A 16,786-nucleotide genomic window follows, 5' to 3' on the forward strand; every position below is an offset into this window, starting at 1 on the left:
TCGAGAAGATAGAAAGTGAGGGGCCGAGAGGTTTCCAGTATCTTGCAGCGCAGAGTTGCCTTTCCCACAGGAACAAGCACCCCTCCCCCGTAGGCATGTAAAGTGGAGCGATCAGATGTAACTTGCTCATTAGTCCTTATCTTTCTGAAGAGGCTTGTTGACATAACATTTGCAACAGCTCCGGTATCAATCTTAGCGGTGAAGGTCGAGTTGTTCACAGTTACACGAACTGAAGGGTCTGTTATCACAGCAGGTGCATCCAACAGAGAAAATATGCTGGTCTCCCCCTGAGAGGACCCAGATTCAGACACAGGGAGTTCGTTGAGATGGTACTGGGAACCGAGCTCGCTATCAGCTTGCTCCAAGTTGTTTAACATACGCCTTGGAGCAGCAACAGGCTTCCCACGGGAACTGGCAGGCAGCAGAAAAAATGGTTCAGTTTCTTACAGTAATTGCACGTTTTGCCCAAAGCAGGGCATACATTGTACTGATGAGTGGCAAAGTTACAATTGGGGCACCTTTGCTGGGCGCGTCCCCCGGGAGCAGTGCCGGACCCCGGGGGTCGTGACGGGGTCATGTTCCGCTGACGGCTGGTAACGCTGGCAAAGTTAATGTCCTGATCAGCCGGTGACACTGCGGAGGTGACAGCTTCGGCTAAACGGCAGGCATGCATAGCTTCGTTAAAAGACAGGTCGGGCTTGCGCAAAAGTTCAGCCCTTAGCTTTTCATCTCGGAGACCGTAAACCAGCAGGTCCCTGGTCAGCTCCTCGGGGGTCAGCGTGTCAAGGCGGCACCGCCTGGCCAGGTGTCGCAGCGCAGCGACATAATTCTCAGCATAATTCTGACGCCGCCCGAACAGTTTAAAACGTTCTAAAATGCAGTTAGAGGGAATGTCGCAAATCGCGGTAAACTTAGCCAATAAACATACCGGGTCCCGAGCAGATTCACCCGCAGCGTAGATGAAGAAGTCTGACCGAGCCAGGGCATCGGGACCAGCCAGGTTGAGAAGCAGAGAAGCTTTAACTTCTGGGGTGGCGGCAGGATGAGCGATTGTGACATAGTGGTCGAAGTCACGTCTAAAGACATCCCATCGATGGGCAATGTCTGAATCGAAAACGAGCACATCGGGTTTGCGGCAAGAAGTGGCCATAACGAGGAAATAACAGGGGGGGCGGGGACAGAAAACTGGGGCAAAATTAAATAAACAACCGGTAAACAGGAAGCGCAAGGGTAAGAGGTATGACACCATGTAAAGATCTGTTATCGACACACTAACTTTACTTCATTTTATTCATACTGTAGCATTACAGAGAGCACTAGCTGTACGTGGTCTGTCACGGAAACTAGAGAGCGATATGTGGGTGGGGAGGTTGTAATTATACTTGTGATATGGGGAGTGGTTAGTAGTGATGAGATAACTATATTAAAGGCACATGCATATCTCATCTACAATCTCCCTCTCCTCACCCCTCTCCATCTCCCTCTCCTCACCCCTCTCTCTCTCCTCCCCCTTCTCCCACCCCCATCCCTCTCTCCCCCACCCTCTTCCCCCACCCCTCTCCCCCTCCCTCCACACTCTTACCCCTCTCTCCCCCTCCCCATCCCGATCTCCCCCTCTCCATCCCCATCTCCCCCTCTCCATCTCCCTCTCCTCTCCCATCTCCCTCTCCTCACCCCTCTCCCTCTCCTCCCCCTTCTCCCATCCCCATCCTTCTCTCCCCCTTACCCCACCACTCTCCCTCCCCCACCCGCTCTCTCCCCCTCCCTTCCCTCTCTCCCCCACCCCTCCCCTACCCCTCTGTCCCTCTTCCCACCACCCTCCCTGTCCCTCTTCCACCACTCCCCCGCTACCCTCTCCCCCCTTCCTCGCCTCCCGAATCTTCCACTTCTCTCCCCCCTTCCCCCTCCCACTCTCACTCCCCACATCTTTCCCCTCTCTCCCCCCCACCCCTCTCCCCCTCCCATCCCACTTTTCCCCTGCCCTCTACCCTCTCCCCTCCCTCCACACTCTCCTCCCTCTCCCTCCTCCTTCCTTTCCCTACTCCCCCTCCTCCTCCTTCTCTCCCCCTCCCCCTCCCCCCCTTCCCTCCCCCACTCCTTCCCTCTCTCCCCCACCCCCTTCCCCTCCCCACTCTTCCCCCTCCCCCACTCCCCCTTCTGTCCCCCACCCCCTTCTCTCTCTCCCCACCTCCTTCCCCCTCCCCACTCTTCCCCCTCCATCCACATTCTTCCCCATCTACCCCTTACCCCATCTCCCTCCTCGCCTCCCCTCTCCCCCACACCTCTCTCCCCCTCCCGTCTCTCCTCCCCTCCCCCACCCCTCTCTCCACCCCCTCTCCATCTCCCTCTCCTCACCCCTCTCCCTCTCCTCCCCCTCCTCCTCCAACCCCATCCCTCTCTCCCCCACCCCCTTTCCCTCTCCACCTTCCCTCCCTCACCCCCTTCCCTCTCTCCCCCACGCCCCATCCACCCACCCCCTTCCCTCCCCCTATCCCGCTCTCCTCTCCCTCCCAAATCCCTCCCATTTCCTCCTCCCCCTCTCCCCTCCCTCCCCTCTTCTCACCCTCCCCTCTCCCCACCCCGTCTCCCTCTCCCCCCCTCCCCCCCTCCCCCCACCTGTGTGTTTGGGGGTGGTTAGTGTGAGTGTGATGCCGCAGCCCCACCCCCCCCCCTACCCCGCCCCGCAAATGCGCGTTGGGGAAACAGACCCAATGGGTCTGCACTTGGTCTAGTAACTATATAAATATATATATATATGTGTGTGTGTGTGTGTGGGTATAATATATATATATATATACACACACACACACACACACACACAATTTCCCTCCTGGGATTCATAATGTTCTATCGTACAGTATCGTGTGTGTAGGAAGGAACTGCAGATGCTGGTTTAAACTGAAGATAGACACAAAAAGCTGGAGTAACTCAACAGGTTAGACAGAATCTCTGGACAAAAGGAAAATATTACGTTTTGGGTTCGGTCTGAAAAAGGTTCCTGCACACCTTTGGAATGTGGAAGGAAGCAAGAGCACCCGGAGAAAACCCATGCGATCAAAGGGGAAAAGAGCAAACTCCAAACAGACAGCACCCATATTCAGGATCAATTCCAGGTCTCTGGCACTTTTAGGCAGCAACTTTATGGCCAATGTACTGCCTCATAGTCTTGAACTGAATTAAAACATACAGTAGCTGTGAAGGGGGACACTTAGAGATTTAAGACTGAAAATGGATAGTCTCTTTTTTTTTAAAGTTATCAACGTATAATTTTGTGTGTGTTGGGAAACAAAATATAGTGGCACAGCTGGTAGACTTGCTGCCTCACACGCCAGAGATCTGTGTTGGTCCTGTCATCGGGCACTGTCTCTGTTGAATTTGCACATTCTCCCTGCAAGCGTGTGGGTTTCCTCCCACATCCCAAAGACGTATTGGCTTTGTAGGATAACTTGTCTCTGTGAAATTGCCCGTAATGTGTAGGGAGTGGGGGGAAAGAAAGGAAGAGGCGGAGCAGTAGGCTGTGGGAGAGCAGGGAATGAGAGGGGAAGGTGGGAGAAAGCAAGGACTATCTGAAATTGGAGAAGCCAATGTTCATACCTCTGGGATGTAAACTACCCAAGCTGTTCCTCCAATTTACGGTGGGCCTCACTCTGGCCTTGGAGGAGGCCCAGGACAGAAAGGTCAAATTTTCTGAATGGGAAGGGAAGTTGAAGTGCTGAGCCACCGTGAGATCAGGTTGATTATTGCGAACTGAGTGTAGGTGTTGTGCGAAGCGATCGCCAAGCCTGCGCTTGGTCTCACCGAAGTTGATCATACGTTGAATAATCCAACCACATTTTTGTTTGGAAGTGGAAAGAAATAATAGAAATTGCATTAATTGCAACGTGTAAAAAGAGTTGAGATACTGTATTATAATTTTGCTGCATGTCATTGTGGGATATATCATGTCTTGATTGGTGAATATGTTTAGTTTGTGACTTTATTTGAAACAGAAATAATATGTGAATGCTTCATTGAGCATAATTCCGACTGGTAACTACACACTTCGTCCGAGCACATTATCGCACGCGTCATGCAAGCAGTCTTAAATGACCACCTAAACTGTAATTTGGCAACCTAAAAAGTTGTCTAGGTTGCCTAGGTTGCAAAACCAAAGTACGTAATAGAACCAAAACTAAAGATCATAGTAAATTGTTGCTGAGGTGGGTTTGCTATTCAAATTCTGCAGTGTGGTTCAAGGGCCTGATGGTTGCTGGGAAGAAGCTGTTCTTGAATCTGGAGTTCACGGTTCTCAGGTTCTTATGCTTTCTTCCCAATGGTAGCAGCAACATAAGAGTGTGGCCAGGGTGATGTGGATCTTTGATAATATTAGCAGCCATTTTGAGGCAGTGCCTCCTGTAGATACCGTTGACGACTTTCTGACTTTCAGAAGGCTTTCGACAAGGTCCCACATAAGAGATTAGTATACAAACTTAAAGCACACGGTATTGGGGGTTCAGTATTGATGTGGATAGAGAACTGGCTAGCAAACAGGAAGCAAAAAGTAGGAGTAAACGGGTCCTTTTCAGAATGGCAGGCAGTGACTAGTGGGGTACCGCAAGGCTCAGTGCTGGGACCCCAGCTATTTACAATATATATTAATGATTTGGACGAGGGAATTGAATGCAACATCTCCAAGTTTGCGGATGACACGAAGTTGGGGGGCAGTGTAGCTGTGAGGAGCATGCTAGGAGGCTGCAAGGTGACTTGGATAGGCTGGGTGAGTGGGCAAATGCATGGCAGATGCAGTATAATGTGGATACATGTGAGGTTATCCACTATGGTGGCAAAAACAGGAAAGTAGACTATGATCTAAATGGTGGCCGATTAGGAAAAGGGGAGATGCAACGAGACCTGGGTGTCATGGTACACCAGTCATTGAAAGTAGGCAGGTACACAAAAAAGCTGGAGAAACTCAGCGGGTGCAGCAGCATCTATGGAGCGAAGGAAAAAGGCAACGTTTCGGGCCGAACCCCTTCTTCGTCATTGAAAGTAGGCATACAGGTGCAGCAGGCAGTGAAAAAAGCGAATGGTATGTTAGCATTCATAGTAAAAGGATTTGAGTATAGGAGCAGGGAAGTTCTACTGCAGTTGTACAGGGTATTGGTGAGACCACACCTGGAGTATTGTATACAGTTTTGGTCTCCAAATCTGAGGAAAGACATTCTTGCCTTAGAGGGAGTACAGAGAAGGTTCACCAGACTGATTCCTGGGATGTTAGGACTTTCATATGAAGAAAGACTGGATAGACTCGGCTTGCACTCGCTAGAATTTAGAGGATTGAGGGAGGATCTTATAGAAACTTACAAAATTGTTAGGGGGTTGGACAGGCTAGATGCAGGAAGATTGTTCCCGATGTTGGGGAAGTCCAGGACAAGGGGTCACAGTTTAAGGATAAAGGGGAAATCCTTTAGGACCAAGATGAGAAAAACATTTTTCACACAGAGAGTGGTGAATCTCTGGAACTCTCTGCCACAGAAGGTAGTTGAGGCCAGTTCATTGGCTATATTTAAGAGGGAGTGGCTTGCAAAAGTTTTCATACCCCTTGAACTTTTCCACATTTTGTCACGTTACAACCACAAACGTAAATGTATTTTATTGGGATTTTATGTGATAGACCAACACAAAGTGGTGCATAATTGTGAAGTGGAAGGAAAATGATACATGGTTTTCAAATTTTTTTACAAATAAAAAACTGAAAAGTGTGGCGTGCAAAAGTATTCAGCCCCCCTGAGTCAATACTTTGTAGAACCACCTTTCGCTGCAATTACAGCTGCAAGTCTTTTGGGGTATGTCGCTACCAGCTTTGCACATCTAGAGACTGAAATTTTTGCCCATTCTTCTTTGCAAAATAGCTCAAGCTCAGTCAGATTGGATGGAGAGTGTCTGTGAACAGCAATTTTCAAGTCTTGCCAGAGATGCTCAATTGGATTTAGGTCTGGACTTTGACTGGGCCATTCTAACACATGAATATGCTTTGATCTAAACCATTCCATTGTAGCTCTGGCTGTATGTTTAGGGTCGTTGTCCTGCTGGAAGGTGAACCTCCGCCACAGTCTCAAGTCTTTTGCAGACTCTAACAGGTTTTCTTCCAAGATTGCCCTGTATTTGGCTCCATCCATCTTCCCATCAACTCTGACCAGCTTCCCTGTCCCTGCTGAAGAAAAGCATTCCCACAGCATGATGCTGCCACCACCATGTTTCACAGTGGGGATGGTGTGTTCAGGGTGATGTGCAGTGTTAGTTTTCCGCCACACATAGCGTTTTGCATTTAGGCCAAAAACTTCAATTTTGGCCTCATCTGACCAGAGCACCTTCCTCCACATGTTTGCTGTGTCCCCCACATGGCTTGTGGCAAACTGCAAACGGGACTTCTTATGGCTTTTTTTCAACAATGGCTTTCTTCGTGCCACTCTTCCATAAAGGCCCAATTTGTGTAGTGCACGACTAATAGTTGTCCTGTGGACAGATTCTCCCACCTGAGCTGTGGATCTCTGCAGCTCCTCCAGAGTTATCATGGCTGCTTCTCTGATAAATGCTCTCCTTGCCCGGCCTGTCAGTTTAGGTGGACGGCCATGTCTTGGTAGGTTTGCAGTTGTGCCACACTCTTTCCATGTTCGGATGATGGATTGAACAGTGCTCCGTGAGATGTTCAAAGCTTTGCATATTTTTTATAACCTAACCCTGCTTTAAACTTCTCCACAACTTTATCCCTGACCTGTCTGGTGTGTTCCTTGGGCTTCATGATGCTGTTTGTTCACTAATGTTCTCTAACAAACCTCTGAGGCCTTCACAGAACAACTGTATTTATACTGAGATTAGATTACACACAAGTGGACTCTATTTACTAAATAGGTGACTTCTGAAGGCAATTGGTTGCACTGGATTTTATTTAGGGGTATCAGAGTAAAGGGGGCTGAATACCTTTGCACGCCACACTTTTCAGTTTTTTATTTGTAAAAAAATTTGAAAACCATGTATCATTTTCCTTCCACTTCACAATTATGCGCCACTTTGTGTTGGTCTATCACATAAAATCCCAATAAAATAAATTTACGTTTGTGGTTGTAACGTGACAAAATGTGGAAAAGTTCAAGGGGTATGAATACTTTTGCAAGCCACTGTAGATGTGGCCCTTGTGGCTAAAGGGATCAGGGGGTATGGAGAGAAGGCAGGTACAGGATACTGAGTTGGATGATCAGCCATGATCATATTGAATGGCGGTGCAGGCTCGAAGGGCCGAATGGCCTACTCCTGCACCTATTTTCTATGTTTCTATGATCCCTTTGATACGTTTTAAATGATTCCAAAATATCTCTGATACAAAACATTTAGAAAAAGTAGCAAAGCCTCTGGCAGCAGAGATTGGCACCATTGCCTTGTCTTGTGCTACCAGCAGACTTAATCGCTGCTCGCGGTTTGTTTGATCTTGTGGAATGAATTTATCAGCAACTTTGGCAGTGCACTGAGAGTTATGTGGGTGTAAAAGTTGTGTGATTTCAGGCTGAGCCTGGGTGGGTGATAGCACAGGGCACGTGTGGATCCAGTGCAATCAGGTTCATACCTTCATTCTTGGAAATATGTATTTCATGTCAGGATGGCATATGACAGAGAGGTGTATGATGTGTTGTCCGACCTGCTCCAAGATGCAAAATATTGAGTTTAGATTAGTTGAGAGATAAAATATGGAAACGGGCCCTTTGGCCCACCAGCTCTCTGCCGACCAGTGATCACCCATACATTTGTTCTACCCTACACGCTAGGAACAATTTACAGAAGCCTATTAACTTACAAACCTGCACGTACCTGGAGAGGTACAACCCACAGGGAGAATGTACAAACTCCGTACAGACAGCACCCATAGTCTGGATCAAACCCTGGTCTCTGGTGCTGTAAGGCAGCAACTGTATCGCTGCGCCATAAGTAATGCCATACTTAATTTATGTGTGTGGGATAGTTGAATTTTGCGTCGATGGTGATCCCAAGGATGTGGAAGTTGTTGGAACTATGAAATGGTAATGTAATTGAAGACGATGGCTAGGTAGTTGGAATCTGTCTTGCCGGCAAGTCTAGCTAGTTTGAACACCAATCATTGCAATCAATGGTAGATGGCAAATGTTTTGTATTAAATAGCACTGTACGCACTGAAAGTATCTCTATACTTATAAAACTCTGATCTTGGATGTGTATTCATTTGTGTGATGTTCCTGTGTTTCACATCTCCTCGAAAACACGACGCGCTAACAGTGAAATTTTTACATATTCCGATAGAGATTTATGCCATGATGTCAAAATTCGCCTTATCTGAACATTTCATGCATTATTTCTCGTTATTTATGAAAATGTTCACAAATCTCAAATAAATAAATGAGATGGTCTCGCTGATGAAGTCACAATGGATCTGCTTGCCTGCCTCTGCACGCGCTGCGAGTGACGTCACCCCTGTTCTGTCTTCTGTACTTCTTGGCTTCTTAACTTTCACTTCTTTAAATTTGTCACATAGTGTTTTTAAACTGCTGCTCAGGTCGTGCTGCGTGCTCCGCTGGGCTCCTTGAAGTTCTAGAACATGGCGGCGGTCGTTATTGCCGCGTGGGCGCAGGGAAGCATGGTGGGAAGGCGGCCGTGGCGGCCATTACTCGCTCTGGGAGAGGCCGTCTATGGAGACCTGCGATTCCTCCGTCGATCACAGGGACTCGGGGAATCGTGACGCCTTTTCCTCGCTGGTGATCCTGATCCCACCTTGCGATCTCTAGCCATCACGGGGGACGACGTCCTCTCCGTCTCCCCTGCCCGATCATCTGTCACGCGGGTGGGTGGGCTTCCCCTCACGGAAGCCACGATCGGCCATCCTCAGATCTCGCATGCCCGCTGCCTCCCTCGAGTTTCCGCCGCCTGCTAGCCATGGGCCCAGCAGTCCGCTCGCCCGCCCGCCCGGCTCCCCTCCTTCTCCCCCCCTCCTCTCCTCTCCTCCCCCTCTCCCCCTCCTCTTTCCCCCTCCTCTCTCCCCCTCCTCTCTCCTCTCTACTCTCTCTCCCCTCTAATCCCTCCCCCTCCCTTCCCCCCCTCCCTTCCCCCTTCCCCCCTCTCTCCCCTTCCCCCCTCTCTCCCCTTCCCCCCACCCCCTCTCTCTCTCTCTCCCTCTCCTCTCTCTCCCCCTCCCCCCTCTGCCCCCTCCCCCCTCCCCCACCTCTCCCCCTCCCTTTCCACCCCTCTTTCCCCTCCCCTCCCCCTCTCTCCCCCCATCCTCTTTCCCCTCCTCGCACCCCTCTACTCTCTCGTCCCCCTCCCTCCCCCCTCTCCGCCCCTCCCCTCCCCCTTCTATCCTCCTCCTCTCTCACCGCCCCCTCCCCCTACCACCCTCCCCCTCTTCCCTCCCCCCCTCTCACCCACCCTCCACCCTGTGTGTGTGGGGGGTGGTTAGTGTGTGTGTGTAATGCCGCCGGTCGCCCCCCACCCCCCCCCCCTTCGCAACCCACTCGCCGTGGGTCCTGCAGACCGCTCGCCAGCCCGGCTCCCCTCCTCCTCTCCCCCCTCCTCCTCTCCCCCTCCTCCTCTCCCCCTCCCTCTTCCTTCCTCCCCTTCTCTCCCCCCTCCTCTCTACTCCCTCCTCTTACCACCCTCCTCTCCCCCCTCTCTCCCCCCTACCCCCCTCTGTCCCCCTCCTCCTCTCCCCTCCTCTCCCCCTCCCCTCCTCTGCCCCCCCTTCCCATATCCCCCTCCACCCTCCTCCTCTGCCACCCCTACCCTCCTCCACCCTCCTCCTCTCCCCTCCCCCTCCATCTCCCTCCTCCTCCTTTTCCCCCTCTCTCCCCTCCCCTCCCCCTCTCCCCTCCCCTCTTCTCCCCCTCTCCCCTCCCCTCTTCTCCCTCCCCCTTCCCCCCTCCCCTCCCCCCCCCCTCTACTCCCCTCCCCCCTCTACTCCCCCTCCCCCTCTCTCCCCCCTTCCCCCTCTCTCCCCCCTCCTCTCTCTCTCCCCTCTGCTGCCTTCTACCCCCCCTCCATCCTCTTCCTCTCCCCTCTCCCCTTCCCCTCCACCTCCCTCTCCCTCCTTTTCCCCCTCTCCTCCCACTCCTCCCCCCTCCCTCCCCCTCTCACTCCCCCTTTTCCCCCTGTGTGGGGGTTGGTTAGTGTGTGTGTGTGACGCCGCAGGCCGCCCCTCCCCCCCCCCACCCGCAACCGCGCGTTGAGGGGACGGGACACAACAGGTCCCACTTGGTCTAGTTGAATATAATATTATGTGCTCCAAAAGAAATGAATGGAATTATTTTTGTTATCTCATGACATTCATCAATTGAAAATTATAATTTACTGAAGCGTTAATTCACAGTTTCTTTTTTATGAAATCCTGCTACATCAAATTGTACTCCCCGCCACATAATGACACTTGGCTGTAACAGTTTAATAATAATTTCTTTTTTTTCCTTCAGGTGGAATGCAAAATATTATGCAACACACCTTTAGCCTTGCCCGTTACACCTACGTAATGCTTTCTGGAATGCATCATTCTAATAGAAGTCCGGTTGCTCGGATTTATAGTGATAATGAATTTAAAGCTCCAGACATTCAGGGACCCATCATTAATTTCAACCTACTGGATGAGAATGGTGATATCGTTGGTTATGCAAAGGTACGTTGTTAAATCTCGTGTCACTTTTTATCTCAAGCATAATTGAGGCATAATTATCCCTATAAAGGTTTACACCTGTGCATAGAAACATAGAAATTAGGTGCAGGAGTAGGCCATTCGGCCCTTCGAGCCTGCACCGCCATTCAATATGATCATGGCTGATCATCCAACTCAGTATCCCGTACCTGCCTTCTCTCCATACCCTCTGATCCCCTTAGCCACAAGGGCCACATCTAACTCCCTCTTAAATATAGCCAATGAACTGGCCTCGACTACCCTCTGTGGCAGAGAGTTCCAGAGATTCACCACTCCCTGTGTGAAAAAAGTTCTTCTCATCTCGGTTTTAAAGGATTTCCCTCTTATCCTTAAGCTGTGACCCCTTGTCCTGGACTTCCCCAACATCGGGAGCAATCTTCCTGCATCTAGCCTGTCCAACCCCTTAAGAATTTTGTAAGTTTCTATAAGATCCCCTCTCAATCTCCTAAATTCTAGAGAGTATAAACCAAGTCTATCCAGTCTTTCTTCATAAGACAGTCTTGACATCCCAGGAATCAGTCTGGTGAACCTTCTCTGCACTCCCTCTATGGCAATAATGTCCTTCCTCAGATTTGGAGACCAAAACTGTACGCAATACTCCAGGTGTGGTCTCACCAAGACCCTGTACAACTGCAGTAGAACCTCCCTGCTCCTATACTCAAAGGGTCACCCAACACAGCAAAACTTATAGTTTGTAAATAAGGACACGGTTTCTCTTGGTTAATATATCTTGCAGTTCACTGTAATTGGAATGGCAGGAATTCTGGTGTCTCCAAATGCAATTAAGATGTAAAGAAAATGTTGGTAAAACATTTCGTGCCAACAAATGCTCATGGGTGTGTTTAAAAAGTGATTTTAGAATATAGTTATTAACTGAAATTGTATAAGATTCTCCAAAGTGATTGCACTGCATTGATAAAAAAATTGTTGGGAACCGGCAGTCTTTGTAATTTTTGTTACTACAATGTTGTTTCACTTATGCATTTTGAACAATTGTGTTAGTAACTTTGAGGTTATAAAGCGGTGTGCGAAATAAAGTATGGGTCTGCTGAACTTTCTATCTGAAATCGATATCTTATACAAGGTGGCATTTCTCAGTAAAATATTTCCTTGTTTGCAATATTCAGTGGGCTGGTATTTGATACTGGACTAATAAAAATCCTGAAGAACGTGAACAACAATGTAGATCATCAATACAATTAAACCCATGTCATTAATGGAATTATTCTGCCCCTTTGCTCGTAAAACTTTGATGGCTTATGTGGTAAACTGTTGGCAATTACCCATCTTAATGCAAGCTGGTTTGGCACTTTCAGAGGAATGCATTCTAACACGGTAGCGCTGGACATGTTGACAATTTTTTGAGTAAATCTGCCTGTATGCTCCACTGCTTGACACTGCATGGATCATAACAAACTTTTCGAGATTGCCAAGTGTTTATGCTGTGGAATCTGTTCACAAACCATGTGCATCTTCGACCTAACAGAGGATCTGAAAGTTCATTCAGTTAGGAATTTGACAGCCAAAGGCAGAAAAATAAGTTGTATTTTTTCTCATGCAGCAAACTACAAATGCTGGAAACCTGAAATAAAAACCAAAAAGCTGGAAATGCCCAATAGGTCAGCCAACACCCGCAAAGAGAACACCCAACAATTCCATGAGTTGATATTTCATGTTGATAAGAGTTAGAGTTTGAGAATGTTTAAAGTTGCAGGTAAGGTGCAGAGGTACAAAGAACAAGGGAATGTGTGAGAGTGGATGAAGATCAAGGGAATGCAGAGGGTACAGATGTTGGTGTTGGCAGAGAGAGAGAAAAGGCTTGTTATTTGCTACTGATCCATCAAGGTAAGTAAACGGGTTAATGTGAACAAGAGAGAAAATGAAAATAGTGCTACAATGTGAGATTCAGATGTGAGATGCTGTTGCTAGAAATCTGAATTAAAAGAGAATTATGGAACTACCAGCACGTCAGACGGCATTTGTGGGGAGAGAAAAAACTAGCCAGTCCAGAAGCAACCTGAAGACTGAGTATCAGAAGTTGCTGAATTAATTGTTGAGGATGTAGTGTCGTGTGGAAGATGCTGTTCCTTAAGCTTAGTTTGGCCTCTATGTAAGAGACCAGAGACCAATAGGTCACAATGGGAATGGGATAGACATTTAAAGTGGCAGGCAACTGGAAGCTCAGTAGGACCTTTGAAGACTGCACAGTGGGATTCTACAAAGTGATCAGCCAATTTGATTTGTAAAGGAAGTATTTATCTTCCAAATACCATCGCCTGCTTCAACCTGTCATTAACCTGTAAAAATAACTGAGAACTTCCAGCATTCCTATTTGACTTAAGGTTTACTGTAATTTCTATGTGTAATATCTCTCAATTTCAGTTTTAGTTTCATTCTCTCTCATTCTTCTTTTCTCATTCAGCCCTTGCTCTCTCACTCTCTTGGGTCTTCATCTGTCCGGCTTCGCTCTCTCCAGTCCTATCCTCTGTCTATAACTAAAAACATGCCCGTTTTCAAGCTTTTCATGGTGTTGATGAAAGGTCTTTGATGGGAAATTAACTGTTTCGCTCTACTAAGATGCTTTCTGACCTGAGCAGTGATGGAAATGGAGGGGGGGGGGGGGGTACGCAGGGGTACGGCGTTCCCCTAGTTTTCTCTCCCCCGCTCCCCGCGCTCTGCCCGCTTACCGCTCACTGCTTTCCCTGCTGCCCGCTCTCTCCCCGCACTCTCCCCACTCCCCGCTTACCGCTTTCCCCGCGTCCCACTCCAGGCTCCCCACGCTCTCCCTGCTCCCCGTGCTCTCCTTGCTCCCCGCGCTCTCCCTGCTCCCTGTGCTCTCCCTGCTCCCCGCGCTCCCTGCTCCCTGCGCTCCCTGCTCCCCGCGCTCTCCCCGCTCCCTGCGCTCTCCCCGCTCCCTGCGCTCTCCCCGCTCCCTGCGCGCTCCCCGCGCTCTCCCTGCTCCCCGCGCTCTCCCCGCTCCCCGCGCTCTCCCCGCTCCCTGCGCTCTCCCCGCTCCCTGCGCTCTCCCTGCTCCCCGCGCTCTCCCTGCTCCCCGCGCTCTCCCTGCTCCCCGCGCTCTCCCTGCTCCCCGCGCTCTCCCTGCTCCCCGCGCTCTCCCCGCTCCCCGCGCTCTCCCCGCTCCCTGCGCTATCCCCGCTCTCCGCGCTCTCCCCGCTCCCAGCGCTCTCCCCGCTGCCCGCCTCTTCCCCGCTCCCCGCTCCCCATTAATGGTGTCCCTAACAACTAAGTTCAGTTAGACAGTAACATGGATAAGGGAGAGCCAGTGGATGTAGTGTACCTGGACTTTCAGAAAGCCTTTCATAAGGTCCCAAACAGGAGATTAGTGGGCAAAATCAGAGCACATGGTATTGGGGGTAGGGTATTGACATGGATAGAAACTTGGTTGGCAGACAGGAAACAAAGAGTAGGAATTAACGGTTCCCTTTCAGAATGGCAGGTAGTGACTAGTGGGGTGCCTCAAGGCTCGGTGCTGGGACCGCAGCTATTCACAATATATATTAATGATTTAGATGACGGAATTAAAAGGAACATTAGCAAATTTGCAGATGATACAAAGCTGGATGGCAGTGTGAAATGTGAGGAGGATGCTATGAGGATGCAGGGTGACTTGGACAGGTTGGGTGAGTGGGAAGATGCATGGCAGATGCAGTGTAATGTGGATAAATGTGAGGTTATCCACTTTAGTGGCAAGAACAAGAGGCAGATTATCATCTGAATGGCAGGTAGACACAAAATGCTGGAGTAACTCAGCGGGTCAGGCAGCATCTCTGGAGCAAAGGTATCAGTGACATTTCTGGTCGAGACCTTTCTTCTGTATGGTGTCAGATTCGGAAAAGGGGAAGTGCAACGAGACCTGGATGTACTTGTACATCAGTTACTGAAAATAAGCATGCAAGCAACAGCAGGCATTGAAGAAAACTAATGGCATGTTGGCCTTCATAATGATAGGATTTGAGTATAGGAGCAAAGAGGTCCTTCTGCAGTTCTACATGGCCCTGGTGAGACCACACCTGGAGTATTGTGTGCAGATTTGGTCTCCTAATTTGAGGAAGGACATTCTTGCTATTGAGGGAGTGCAACGTAGGTTCACGAGGTTAATTCCCAGGATGGCAGAAATGTCATATGATGAAAGAATGGAACGACTGGGCTTGTATTCGCTGGAATTTAGAAGGATGAGAGGGAATCTTATAGAAACATAAAATTATTAAGGGATTGGACACGCTAGACACAGGAAACATGTTCCTGATGTTGGAGGAGTCCAGAACCAAGGGCCACAGTTTAAGAATACGGGCTAGGCCATTTAGAACTGAGATGAGGAAAAACCTTTTCACCCAGATTGTTGTGAATTTGTGGAATTATCTGCCTCAGAAGGCAGTGGGGGTGGAAGATTGCAACCTTCACGTGGTCCGCCCTATTTCGACTAATGCAATCAACTCGACGTGCACAAACGGAAGATCAAATAGAACAAGTTGTCCTACAACTTTAGGCTGTGCACGCCACACGAAAGAAGAAGAAGAAGGCAGTGGAGGCCGACTGATTGGATACATTCAAAAGAGAGTTAGATAGAGCTCTTAGGGCTAGTCAGAGTCAAGGGATATGGGGAGAAGGCAGGAATGGGGTACTGATTGTGGATGATCAGCCATGATCACATTGAATGGCTCGAAGTGCCGAATGGCCTACTCCTGCACCTATTTTCTATGAGCTATGTAAAATGCTGGAATAACTCAACGGAACAGGCAGCATCTCTGGAAAGAAGGAATGGGTGACGTTTCGGGCCGAGACCCTTTTTCAAACTGATGTCAGGGATGAGTGGGACAGAGATAGATTGCAGTCGGAGACAATAAGACTGGTGGGAGAACTGGGAAGGGGGAGGGGATGGAGAGAGAGGGAAAGCAAGGGCTATTTGAAGCTACAGAAGTCAATGTTCATACTGCTGGGGTGTAAGCTACCGAAGCGAAATATTAGGTGCTGTTCCTCCAATTTGCACTGGGCCTCACTCTGACAATGGAGGAGGCCCAGGACAAAAAGGTCAGATTGGGAATGGAAGGGGAATGGCGTGAATTCGCAGCTTTATCCTGCGCTACTTAATCCAAGGGCGAGCGAACGAGCGGACAATCGGACTAAACCAACGATCATGGAGTGGAATTGATTACATTTCGGGTCGAGAACCTTCTTCAGACTGAGCCAGGGGAAAGAGGAACAAGAGATATAGACGGTACTAAGGACAAATGAATGGAAGATATGCCTATACCTCCTGTTTCCCTTTCCCTTGGCTGTCAGTCTGAAGAAGGGTCTCGACCTGAAATGTCATCTATTCCACTCTATCATCATTGCTTTCATCGGTCTGAGACAGAGATAGTGATGCAAGAAAGCAGCTATGACATACAATACACAATAAACTATATTATAAATACACAATAAACAAGTTATGCATTCTTGTACTCTTACTTAGGTATGACCGCACATAAAAATTCCCCCCCCCTCCCCTTTCTTCCCAATCTCAGCCTCACGGACCTTAGCGTACCCCTAGTTCCTAAAACCCAATTCCATCACTGCTCCTATTTCCAACATCCGTTTTGCTTTTATTTTGTATTCTTAATATGTGTGCTTGTGCTAATGTTTTCAATTTTTAAGTGTAGTTAATTTAGGTGTTTACCTTTTTTTGGCAGACATCTTTCACGTGGAGGCTCCTGTTTGGAAAGGAACAGCAGAGTCTTGGGCATTAGTAATATTTTAAAATGTGGACTGTTTACAAATTAATATTTTTGCAGAACAATCCAGTTAACCATATAACCATATAACCATATAACAATTACAGCACGGAAACAGGCCATCTCGACCCCTCTAGTCCGTGCCGAACACATAATCTCCCCTAGTCCCATATACCTGCGCTCAGACCATAACCCTCCATTCCTTTCCCATCCATATAACTATCCAATTTATTTTTAAATGATAAAAACGAACCTGCCTCCACCACCTTCACTGGAAGCTCATTCCACACAGCTACCACTCTCTGAGTAAAGAAGTTCCCCCTCATGTTACCCCTAAACTTCAGTCCCTTAATTC

The 16,786-nt window shown here is 48.9% G+C and overlaps 1 protein-coding gene across 1 annotated transcript in view; it reads left to right on the top strand.

Annotated features, from left to right (window-relative positions):
• Window positions 1-8,897: 8,897 nt before the first annotated feature.
• LOC116985145 (molybdenum cofactor sulfurase-like) overlaps window positions 8,898-16,786 on the top strand; it is a 55,650-nt gene continuing 47,761 nt past the window's right edge. Inside the window, exons 1-2 of the mRNA XM_033039656.1 lie at window positions 8,898-8,949; window positions 10,464-10,663. Of these exons, the coding sequence (XP_032895547.1) occupies window positions 8,898-8,949; window positions 10,464-10,663 (252 nt within the window). The remainder of the gene's footprint in view (window positions 8,950-10,463; window positions 10,664-16,786) is intronic.

The sequence above is a fragment of the Amblyraja radiata genome, chromosome 2 (genome assembly GCF_010909765.2).
Source record: "Amblyraja radiata isolate CabotCenter1 chromosome 2, sAmbRad1.1.pri, whole genome shotgun sequence".
NCBI classification, from domain to species: Eukaryota; Metazoa; Chordata; class Chondrichthyes; order Rajiformes; family Rajidae; genus Amblyraja; species Amblyraja radiata.